Genomic DNA, 12510 nt, shown 5'->3' on the forward strand with positions numbered 1-12510 from the left:
TTTTCTCTTAACGAAGCTGTGGTGTAGGCTATTACTGACATAATTAACCAAACAACCCCAGTGAAAAGACAAAGTTAATTGTGCGTATATCGAGTACTTTTCAGCTGCAAATTAGAATGGCAAAGAATTATTCCTATGTTGCTATATCAGTTTCTTCGCAAATTCTGAAAAGATTTTGTTTATTGATAGTCATTCATTGGAAATCTTAAGTCAGTTTTGGTTAATCTTTATTTACTAAGCAAAACTGTCAAAATATTTGCTGATTCTGTCTTTTCAAATGTGAATATTTGCTCCTTTTCCTTTTTTTTGGTAATGGTTCATTTGACTGATGATTCAAAATATGTCACCTCGAGCTCTGGGAACTTGTGATGGGCATTTATAAATCTTCTTGATATTTTAAAGATATCTACAAGATTATGCAGTTAATTTAAAAAGCATCAGTAGACTATCTAATTAGAAGATTATTTGCAGCTCTATTTTTAAACCTGTAGTGTGCAAAAGGATCAGATTATTTGCTGCAAGTAAGTTAATTGAGCCTTAGTCATTGTCCAAGTCCCATTAAAAAGCTTGGTGCTAACGTGAACATGCAGCAGCGTGGGGTCATGGGTGCTTGTGGGTGGTGTTGGAGAGAGTGGGGGGCCCTCCATAAATCACCCAACTGACCTTAGAAGACGAAGGGTGAAAAGAGGAGGGGGAGTGCAGAGGGGGTGGGTGGCTTTTAAGACGGTGGTGGTGGGGGGTTTAGTGTTGTACATGCAGGCTATAAAGTTGTCCCCTCCTTGCCCCCCCCCTCCCTCCCAACCTTGGTCAGGGTGCCATGAATTCTCACGTCTTGTTGCACTTGTTAGAAAAGATGGCAAACAAACAAGCTTCTCCTCCTCCCAGCCTTCCACACTCCTCCACTTTAACAATATGTTTTCGTGAGAAAGAAATGTAACGATAAACGTCTCCCGGTGGAATTTAAATAACACCTTTAAATTGTTTCTCTTCGTCTTTCAGCAATCTGCAAGCAAGGCTGCAACCTGTTACATGGCAGCTGCTCTGTCCCAGGGGATTGCAGGTATAAGATACATAATATTTGACCCTTTCTTACAGAGAAATGTGACTGTTCAGACTTTTTTTTTCTGCAGGAATTATTGGCTTATCTTATTTAATGCGCTGCTTTTATCTTGGCAAACACGCTGTCTTGTGTTCAGATGTAATGGAAGAAAGTCTAAAATGCAACTGCAGTGGTGTTTTTCGACCTAAACTCGTGCAAGGAAGATGGATTTCCGAAGCCAAAACGGAGGCACCTTCACTTGTCGGAGCCTGTTGTGTTTTTGTGTCAGCCTTTCCTTCCCTGGTGGGCATCTCCACCTCGGTTCAGAAGAAAAGGGCAATGCCGCGCCTGCCTTCTTGTATTTTTAGCCTCCCAAAATCCTCCACAGAATACCAAGCATCTCATCAGCTCGGACAGAAAAGAAAGGAGAGTTGTCGGCCTGTGAATTTGACCACTGTAAACGTGCTGGGAATTGTCATATCCCCTCGCCATCCGCATTGCAGTCCTCCTTGAAGGGCAGGGGGCAGGAGAGGAAATGAATATCCCACCGTGTTATGTACATTTCCCAAAGTGGAAACCAGAGTTAAGATAAAGTGACGTGGAATGGCCCCATTGCTGTACGTTTTCAGGATGTCGTACATCCCGTCATCATTTGTAAACCCCCCCCCCCCCCCCCCCCCCCCCCCCCCACACACACACACACACACACACACACACACACACACACACAATCTCTCCCACTCCCACCTGCCGGATGCAAAGAGACACTCACCTCCCGTTATTAGGAAAAAGGTTTTGACTCAGGGCCAGGGAATAGCAGGGGATGACCAGTTTTAGGAAACTATTCCACATTTTTTTTGTTTGTGTCTGTGTGTCTGCCTCGATCAGCAGGCTACATCCTTATTCCAGTTAGCAGACAGGGAACAGAGGGAAGCTCCTTATTTTTGTGAAATGTCAGGTTCCAGTCAACAGGAAAAGCGACATAGAGGAGCAGCAGTGAAGACTCTTCCTGCAGCGGCATGAATTTAATGACGCCTCAGGTCACAGAAAGCTGGCGTTAAATCCCTTCCCATCTCCTTTCATTCCCTTTATTTCCTCACAGTTTTATGGGCTGAGCCCCGTTCGCCGCTGGCTTTTTACAAAGCACAAAAGCTGGTACGTGCCTGTTGTTGGGATTCTGCATTAAGGGTTTTTATTAGCAAACATTAGACTTGTTCTTGCATATTTGTCTGAAGCTTGGGATCACTTGGGTAAGCAGTGTAAGGCATTTTTCACCGCTCTGAACATTTTGCACCTTTGACACTGGAATCCGAGACAAAAGAAGCGTCGTGCCTCTACACGTAAGGGCTTAATGAGTCACCATGATATCAATATGGCCAACATTTCAACCGCAGAATGGCTCTTTTGATTCTTTTTAAAAGGCACTAACAGGGTTTCCTCTCCAAAGTTCTGTTAGTGTTTTCACTACAGTGCTGTCAGACCCTCTGAAGCTAATCATATACAGTGGGAGAAGCATGACAAGTATTCCCCGCTGAGCCCTCCACCCTCCGGCCTGAGAATGGCAGAGATGTCTGAAGGCTCTCGTCTCTCAGAGAGGCAGCGGTGCCGTCTGCAGGAGGCCTCAAAATAGCAGTCAATTGACAAGACAGCTGGCTCGACGACACCGCGAGCCTTGGAATAGCCGGGTGCTGTCATGAAGCTGCAGGCGTGTGCACGTACACACTGTAAACACACAGTCGTCTCCAGCCACTTGCACTCAGAGCCACTGTGCCACCCTGGTAGTCACCCTTCCTCCTCCTCCTCCTCCTCTTCCTCCCTCTCCTCCACCTCAAGCCCCAGACTCTAACCCAAGCACGGAAGCCACTGGAAGTATTCTTAACCCCTCCTGCCCTGGAATGTCACCCTCCACTAAAGCCCCCTTTTATAGAGCCTGTTCAAGGCGGGAATGTTGCGCCGTTATTCCACCGCGCTGTTCTGCGTGAAAGCTACGAACACGGAATGGGCGGGCTCGAACAAAGCTATTTAGACCTTCAAAAGAACCGCGATGATCTGCTTTCAGAAAACAAGAAAACCACAGGATTGTTTGTGTTTTGCTGATTAAAAAGACACCTCCTGGCAAGTTTTATGAACCTCTTGTTTACATCTTCACCAGTAGCAGAAACTTGTGCAAGACTTTTTTTTTTTTTTTCTTTCTAGTAGAACACATCCCACCTTTTTAATTTGTGTTTTAGAGTTGTCATGCCTTTTAAGGCCTACACAGCTGCCCTTTGGAACCATGTTGATGCCTAGTTTGTCGTCTGCTGCTGCAGATTGTAAAGCTACTGTGATGAGGAGACTGTGCATAAAGGCAAATTAAAATATTTTAATACATCCTGTGTTGAAAAACAGTGAACCACTCCTTTTAAAGCTTATTTAATAGAGACCTTTAAACATTTTCTTTTGCAGAATATGAACACAATAATGTCAGACTGTCATCACATGTACATCCATCTATCTGTCGCTGAGTATTACTGTAAGAGAAAGAAGTCAGCCGGCAGGTAAAGGGATTAGAAGAGGGAAAATGATTTATGGTTGTTTTTTGCCGTCTGTGTTTGACAGGTGTAACTACGGCTGGCAGGGCCAGTTCTGTGATGAATGTGTGCTCTATCCTGGATGCGTCCACGGGACCTGCAACCTCCCCTGGCAGTGCAAGTGTGAGAGGAACTGGGGTGGGCTGCTGTGCGATAAAGGTATGGAAAACGTTTTTTTATTTATTTTATTTTTTTTTATTTCATCACCTCCCACACAAGACGCTGGCACAGTCCTCCTCACTTTCATCCTGCACGTCCCCTCCAGCTACAGTTGCCTGTATTTGATGAGTCATGAGTGAGAAAGCTGCTCAGAGCAGAGATTTGAGAGAAATAAGTTTTGAAGAGGCAATATATCACCGTGCAAAAAGCTGTAATAGTAATGCTGCTCATGCTGTCATTAGCGTTTGTGGCTCTAGAAGCAGGCGTTTCTCTGTTGTTGAGCAGTTTGATAATATGTTAAACAGTTTGAACTTAATTTAAACTCAAATCCAAATCTGCCACATTAAAGTGCATATTCTGTTTAAAGGTTTGTGCTTTTATCTTGCCCTGTAACTCAAAGGCAGAATAGTCTATTGACAGGACATTGATCAATTATAAATTCATTGTCATTTTTCAGCAAAAATGATAAAGTTTTCCTCTTTGCAGCTTCTCAGTTGTGAGAAATGGATACTTTTCTTTCTCTGAAGTGATAATAACTGAAATAACTGAATAACTGCTGGGTTTTTGACAAATGATCTGACAAAGAAAGCAATTTTAAGTGGTCACTAGTCTCTGTTGGCATTTTCCATAACGTTTGGCTTTTTATAGACTGAACAATTTATCAGTTCATTGAGAAAAGTATTGAAAAATGTCTTTGCAGACATGATTTTAGTATGAATGTCACAAAAAAATGGATTAAACACTCACAGTAAATGTGTATTTCACAGGAATAATGTAAAAAAAAAAAAAAAAGTATACATCAAAGACAGGATTCATTAATATATACCAGTAAGAGTATGTTCCAGTTTCTACCTCCACCTGAATAGTCTTTACTCCTCATTCTCCCCCTGAGAAGAAGAAGAAGAAACAGCAGCTGGATAGTTTTACTGCCTGCGTGATCCGAGCAGCAGCAGGGACACTCGATCCCCCCACATCCCTTCGTCACCGAGGGCTCTTCAGGGGATGAGAACGGGTCCTAAGATCCCGAGTGGAGACAGATCCCTGCTCATTTATTTACCAGCCTTTAGGGTGACCTGGCCTTTAGCCTAAGGGATGGTGTGCAGGGATCAAATAGGGTTTAGTTGAGCTTACTTTGTGCATGGCGTGGAAAAAAACAGCAGGTAATGAAGAGGGCGAGGCGTTTCTTAGCTCATTTGTAGAAATAACGGGACAAATTCCTCATAGTTGAATAATAACTGAAAGTGAGACCACCTGGCTGTATCCTGTAAATACCTTGACCATAATGCATTGCAGCAGAGTGGTCAAGAAAACACCCTCTGCCTCCTGTCAGGGCTGACAGCTGGTCTTCTACACCGAGTGAAGACTCCGACAAGCTTCCAGGGAACTCCCAACACCCGCTGGATAAATGGTGAAAGGAGCAAAGAGCTGTCTCACAGGGTCGATCCAATTAGTGGTGCAGCTCCAAAGGTTTTTAAAGCGTATACAGCTGGATTTATCTTTATTTCTTATCCCAAGGAACAACTGACAGCACTTCAAAAAATGATTATACAGCAAAATAGCAGTGTTCATTCTTCAGTCTTGGTCTTGAATTATTGTACAGGGTGACGGTAAACTGTCTGGCTACAGAGCGAAACAGTTTTCTGTCTTTATATTTCAGTGTCTGCAACTTGACACACTCCACATATTTGACTAGAAATGGAAGAATTTGTTCTCAGTACCACACTGTCACAAGGCTGAGGCATTGTGTACAGACAGATATATAGAGGCAGACATCAATAACATACTGTGTTACACAAGTAATCACAGTATTTGAAGTAGGGCAGAAAAAGCTGCATATTTAGGATGATGATACACAGATGTAGGGGTATATCCTAGAGTTTGATCACTGTGTTAGTGTCTTAGCATTCCTAAATGCATCTTTCTCCTGGTCTCCTCCAGATCTGAATTACTGCGGACGCCACCAGCCTTGTGTCAACGGAGGAACCTGCATGAACACCGAGCCGGATGAGTACTACTGCGCATGTCCACAAGGCTACTCTGGCAAGACCTGTGAGATAGGTGAGCGAGAACTCACACTAGAGCTTGCACTATTACACGTCTTTAAAGGTTTGAGGTCATTTGGAGCTTGCAGGAAAATAAATAAATAACAGTCCACGTGCCTGATATGAAAAAGTACTAGTGTTATGACAAAAATATCATAACAAAGTTTGCAGTTTATGTAACATATCAAAAATGATGAAAGGGCATACATGCAGAATGTGATGGAAGACGTTTTCATTCTGTGACCACGCCCCCCCCATCTCTCCTTCAGCCGAACACGCCTGTGTGTCCAATCCCTGCGCCAACGGTGGTACGTGCCACGAGGTTCCCACAGGGTTCGAGTGCCAGTGTCCTCCAGGTTGGGAGGGTCTGACCTGTGCCAACAGTGAGTCGCTGCACTGCTTTCAATCATCCTCCCTCTTTCTTCTTCATACACACCTCCATGTCTCTCTTCCTCCCTTTCCTCCTGAATATATCTCAGTGTATATATATATATATATATATATATATATATATATATATATATATATCTGAACTGACTCTTTCTCACCATCTGTTCTGTATCATTGTGTACATGTCCATAAAGTTCATGAGATGAAGTGTGTGTGTGTGTGTGTGTGTGTGTGTGTGTGTGTGTGTGTGTGTGTGTGTGTGTGTGTGTGTGCTTGTGTTTTCTCAGATTTGGACGAGTGTGCGTCCAGTCCATGTGCTCGGGGTGGAACCTGTATCGACCGGGAGGATGGCTTCGAGTGTGTGTGCCCCCCACAGTGGGAAGGAAAGACCTGCCAGATAGGTGAGTTTTTAATCTTGGTATATACACGGAGACACACACAAATAGTATTTTTGTTTTTAGCATGTCTGTTTTATGGTGAACAACCCTTCATTTGATTATGAAGAAGTGCACTCATGGACATTTTTTTCCCATTATTTTCCATTACCTGAAACAAATAAATGACCTCTTGTACTCAGCAACAGTGTTGCTGAGTACAAGAGGTCAATATCCTGAACGAGCCAGCAGCTGCCCACAGCTCAGAGCAGTTTTTTTTTCTTTCTCAATGACTTTATGAGCTACGAGTGTGTTTATATCCGGCTGTTTGTTTGGCGCTGGCGGTGGCACTAGTTTCTATATTGCGTCCATCCCAGCAGGCGGACGTGACCGGCCTGAAGCCAGGAAATGGATTACGACTGGTAAACAAAGTTGGGGGGGGGGGGTTGTGTTTGGGGGGAGATCAGAAAGAGATCCCAAGAGTTCAGTGTCGTCTTACCAGCTCAGATCTCAGTTTACAGGCAGCTATTGGCCTCCTGTCTTACCTGGCGATCGGTGCGGGTGTGTGGGGTGTTGGGTTTCAGAGAGAGGGCAGGTGTGTGAGTGAGCACAGCAGGACTCCCTGTGGGGGACTGTTCGTGACTGCGACTCTGCTGTTTGTGCTCATCTCATCTGCATCACACAGACGAAAACAAGTGTTTTTCTCATGTCAGCTGTTGTTTCTGAGGCTTTTAAGGATGAGTTACCTGACACTTTATAGACACTGTTGTGGTTTGGTATCAACAAAATACCTGTGATAAAAATGGTCACAGAGAAAATAATTTTCAATTTGATGTGTAGCTCTACTCTGAAATTTGCAGCAAATATGCACCTGCATTTATGATTGATTACACATAGACAAAATTTTGATGAGCAATTAATTGTTAATTATCATTTATCAATCAAAAATTCTAAACATTCTCTGGTTCCATGAGAAGACATCTCTGTTTCGATCTCTGTTTTTATCTCATTGTAAAATGAATATTTTGTTCTGTTGATTTAACAAAATAAGCACAAATATTTTATAGGTTAAATAGTTCATCAGAAACAATAAAAATCATGTAATCATTGGTTGGATTTCTGATATGAGTAAGAAAATAAATTGAGTCATTCTTTACTGGACAGACTTCATTGGATGCGATTGATGCTGCAGCGGCCTCAAATTTAGTCCTCAATATGTGTCAGGAGCTAAACATCTGGATCCTACATTTCCCATAATGCAACCAGTAGCTTATTTTCTTGGTAACTTCTTTCTTAGGAACTTTCACACTTTAATCTCTCAATCTGTAGCTCTGACTTTATGCATTTGTTGTCTCCAAGCTCAAGCCAAGATAAACCTGATGACATCACTGTGACATCATCAGGGTCATTTTCTCATATTTGCTCCTTAAAAACCCTCAGAAGATGCTGTGAAGCTGCTTCTATCAGGCTGAGCAGTTCTCTCGATTACAAAGAAACCATCTGTTAAGTGTAAAAACTGGGGAAGTGCAGGTTAAAAACTCATAGAAGTAAACAGACTTGCTTCTGTCACTTTTAACCAAATGAGGTTTTAGAAAAACGTGGCTTTTGGTAGCATGTGCATCAGTTTATCCACTGCAGGTTAATATATTTTAAACATTTTTGACTATGATATTGGCTATTTTTCAGTTGCAAATGTGCCATTTCTTTCATATTTCTGTTGGTGAGGGTTCAGTGGCTGAACTTCTGGTCTCTTTTCTTCCTCCCTGTACTTTTCTTGGTTTGTTTCAATTGATGGACTGGGTCTCCTTCTACCTCCTGCCTTCACAGATGCAAATGAGTGTGCAGACAACCCCTGTGTGAACGCTAAATCTTGCAAAAATTTGATTGGCGGATATCACTGCGACTGTTTTCGGGGATGGGCTGGACAAAAGTGTGACATCAGTCAGTATTTCCTCCTCAGAGTCACTTCTAAATCTCCTTCCTCCCGCTGGCGTCCTCTTCCTCCTGGCTACTTTTAACTGCCTCAGCATACTTCCTGGACACATAACATAGTTGTATTTTAGTGTCACTTCCCCACATGTGGTAACCCATTCCTTTCTCATCTTGGCAAACTGAAGCTCCAGCTCTGCAATCATGATTGAACTTGCATGCCCAATTCCTCCCTCTGGAACCACTGCATGCCCAGTTACAGTCCTCACGGTCTATCGGGCACTTTCTTGGCTTCACTAGTTATTTCTTTTCCAAACTTTGACTGAATCCCACATTGTACATTTCACCTAAATAATGGATGAGGTGAAATGTAGGCCAAGAATTAATTCCTATATGGAAACTTTTTGACATGTTAAATGATGAAAAATTAAATGTCTGTGTCCTCTTCAGACCTCAAAGGTTGCCATGGTCAATGCCAGAATGGAGCAACATGCAAGGTATGGAGGATTTAATTCGCAGCTTCTATATAATTGGGTGAATTCATGGTGTTAGTTGCACCTTTTGACTATTTTTCTCTATTCTTTTTCTATTCTTCTCTACAGGAAGGTGCGAGGGGTTACCACTGCCAGTGTCCTCCGGGTTTCATGGGCACTCACTGTGAGACCCAGAGGAATAAATGCAACAGCAGACCATGCCAGAACGGCGGCCAGTGCCACGCAGTGTTGGACGGCTTCGTGTGTGAATGCCCACCAGAGTTTGGTGGACAGCTGTGTGAGGTGAGTCTCATGTTCCACATGTCCCAGCATTGAACAGTTGTTGATGCGGTGAGAGCGTACGAGTTGGCGGTGTCCGTGGGATTAAAGTGAGGACATGTTAGACATCTGAGCACCTTCTCGACTGGCAACGTCTTTACACTTTTGTGGCCACAGACAGCTGTGCAAGAAGTTTTCTTTTTGAGGTTTTTACCTGTGTTTTACCTTTGCATCGATGCACATACAACAAGCCTCATTTAAAAACATTCTTGTTTTCTTATATCAAAAATTCTCTTACTTTTTTTTTCTCTGAGGTTTACTCATTTTGAGGATTCAATGCGGGATTCACCAAACCCTCTTAACCAGCAAACATTTTTTGAGACACTCATGAGCATGGATAAGAAAATATAATTAAGTGGGCACACTGTGCAACAGAGCAAGTTCCCATGGACAGAGGCTCGCATAAACACCCCAAAGCAGCTGTCTAGATTTTCCTTGCCAGTCACTGATGGGTATAAGTTGCTGTGGCAAAATACGCCAGTAACACAATCTACTTAAGAAAGCCTTGAACCACTTGGCCGTGGTGATGATAATATGGGGAAAAGAATATTAATACTTACTTGGCAGCCACTTGTGTTTTGGAAAATACACACAAAGTGACTTGTAATGCCATGCAAATGCACAAACTGCAGTAGCCATTACAACACTGTGATCTGTGCCAACTGTCCACTGCAGACTCCCCTATGTGCCAAATCATTGCTATGATTGCCTAAATGTTGTGTAATACTGTATGATCCCAACCCAATAAGCCAAGCCCAGCTTTTATTGCAAACTTCTGTTGTAATTCGAAATTTTTATTTCATACAGTCATTACATATCAGTGTCCCAGTGTGCTGCCTTTTATATTTGAAGTGTGTGTTTGAAGCTAAAGTAGGTTAGCAGTGAGGAAACCGACACTCTACTGCATCTCTTGGGCCCTGAATGGAGGACATTGCTGGTCAGGAGCCAATCCTGATTTAGCATCTCTACTATAAATATGAGCCTCTTTGAATGAGGTGACGCTGGATTTCTGCCCGCATACTACAGACCTCTGATGCCTGCCATGGCACGGTGTACATTCCTGCCATGCAGTGCCAAAGCCCCGACGCCTCCAGCATCATATTTCTCTGATTAGATCAATAAAAATTTGATTGTGTAATGATTCTCTGCCTGTTCTCAATTTGATTAATGTCTTGAGGAGAAATGAGGGCAATTTGGATCCTGGTGGAAATGCCCAAGAAGGCGCCACATAAAGAGCCACAACATTTACTCTCTTAGTAGATGTGCTTGTCGTCATTATGTAAGACCAATTTATAAAAGATTTGATTTGTATTTTGGAGTCGGTCGTCGGCTGATCTTCTTTTGACAACTGTTTGATGTAATGCTGTCAAATTTGTATCAGACATTTATGTCCCCCATTCTGATTTTGTCCAGCAGTGGATGAACACATGACCTGCAAAACTAATGCTGTTCATATGAGCCTCAGCTGTGCTTAGCGGCAAAAGTTAGCATGCTAACATGCTAGACTAAGCTAAAATAAAATTGACATAATGGTAATGCATTTTTATCTTCACTGGGTAATATTATATTTTAATATAGCTATACTGTTATATAATATATAACAGTCTTCTGGAGCCTTTGATTATGTCACATGATCTTCATCAGTAAATGTGAGTTGTCATGCAGTTGTAGATGCTCACATTTAAATTTTTTCCTGAGCATTTTAAAGACTTCTGTCAGTCCCTGATGGCTCCATATGAAGTTAGCAAAACTCCAGTAGCAGTATGAAGACCATGTGATAAAACCAAAAGCTCTAGAACAGCCACTAAATGGTCCCCACTGTGAGATCTCAACTCCTTATTTCCAAGGTTAAGAATGAACCTTGAATCTCATCTTGCTTTGGACCAGAATGAAAAAGCAAAGCATCACAAAGATCTCCAATATTCATTGTGAGCTCTGTTGTGAGGACCTACTCATTGATTTATGATTAATAATTCATTTTTGTTTAAAATATCCTGCAAAATCTGTTTTGTGAAAGACAAGTTACATCCTTTTTAATGTTACATCTTTTTTATTGCAGAATTTATTTGTGGTTATCCAGACCTACATTCTGTGACGTTGGCTTGTGGTTTTCTCCACCACGACTAAATTCCCAACACATCCTGCTGCAGTGAGACATGTCTCTGCTGCACTGAGCAGTGCAAACAGTTACATTAATGTGCTGAGGATTTATAGACACTCTTGCCCTGAGACACGATCCCCTGACCACACACATGCAAATGGTAAAGAAAAAAATGTATCTGGCCTTGACACTTAGGGTAAAATAAACTGTATGGGACCACAGACTTCACCACCATGTTGCCCTACTCTAACTCCCCTGTTCAGCACCTTAAATGGCAAAGGGGTGCAACCCAGAGTTTATGCCCAGTCGGCTTCTGTTTACATAAAGTGAGAGAATTTCACTCCAACCTCTATGTTGCAGCATGTAGAAATGGCAAAAGAAGTCACCATGGCCTGTAGCCCTGTTCTCTCTGTGTCATGGTGGTATGACAGATGATTTATCTTTATTATACTCACTGCTGTTCTGCATGATGTTGGACCAGAGTCAGTGTTTTCCCTCACAATGGCTTATCGCTCTCTTGCCTGCTCACTTTCTCTTTCCCTCTCTTCTGCCAGGCTTCTCTCTCAGAATAATCTTTCAAGATTAAGCAGGACAGAGATGTAAAACCAAAAGCGTGGATCCCCTTGATGAGCTTAGAGAAAGTTTCTGAGGCTTACTTCACCCGTGCACTTACCTTTCGATTTGTTCTGAGCAGCAGCGGTGGCTTGAGCCAAGCTAAGCCTCTCACCTACACAGACTTGAGCTCTCTTTTCTCCGATGCTTATTTGGGTTCACTTGCCTAATTGTTTTGCTAATCACCAAAAAAATAAAAAATTTTAGTAAAGCGATGTTTGGTTAGTGTGGCCTACACAGCTCCTCACACAGCTACTGTCTGTGGCCTCTAGTTTATATCTGCTCTTGTTGGTTTCCACAGATCCCTAGCTGGTCCCCCTCAGACGCCTGCGATCCGAACCCTTGTGAGAATGAGGCCAAGTGTCACAGCATCTACCAGGACTTCTACTGCGCCTGTCCCGAAGGCTACGAGGGAAAAACCTGCGAACGGCTCAAAGAGAACTGCCAGACCACCCCATGTCAAGGTGACTGGAGCTGTATGC

The 12510-nt window shown here is 42.8% G+C and overlaps 1 protein-coding gene across 3 annotated transcripts in view; it reads left to right on the top strand.

The window, feature by feature from the left end:
- The window catches only part of jag2b (jagged canonical Notch ligand 2b), a 49359-nt gene that overhangs the window by 26230 nt on the left and 10619 nt on the right, over positions 1-12510 (top strand). For 2 of the 3 annotated variants that reach the window (XM_071467659.1, XM_071467660.1), the window contains exons 5-13: positions 1000-1060; positions 3638-3768; positions 5707-5826; positions 6080-6193; positions 6488-6601; positions 8402-8515; positions 8954-9000; positions 9106-9279; positions 12330-12492. In XM_071467659.1, coding sequence (XP_071323760.1) covers positions 1000-1060; positions 3638-3768; positions 5707-5826; positions 6080-6193; positions 6488-6601; positions 8402-8515; positions 8954-9000; positions 9106-9279; positions 12330-12492 — 1038 coding nt within the window. The remainder of the gene's footprint in view (positions 1-999; positions 1061-3637; positions 3769-5706; positions 5827-6079; positions 6194-6487; positions 6602-8401; positions 8516-8953; positions 9001-9105; positions 9280-12329; positions 12493-12510) is intronic. The other variant, XM_071467661.1, reaches the window with a different exon arrangement.

The sequence above is a fragment of the Trachinotus anak genome, unplaced genomic scaffold, assembly GCF_046630095.1.
Source record: "Trachinotus anak isolate AG129_WGS33_773 ecotype Australia unplaced genomic scaffold, CSIRO_AGI_Tana_v1 ptg000031l, whole genome shotgun sequence".
NCBI classification, from domain to species: Eukaryota; Metazoa; Chordata; class Actinopteri; order Carangiformes; family Carangidae; genus Trachinotus; species Trachinotus anak.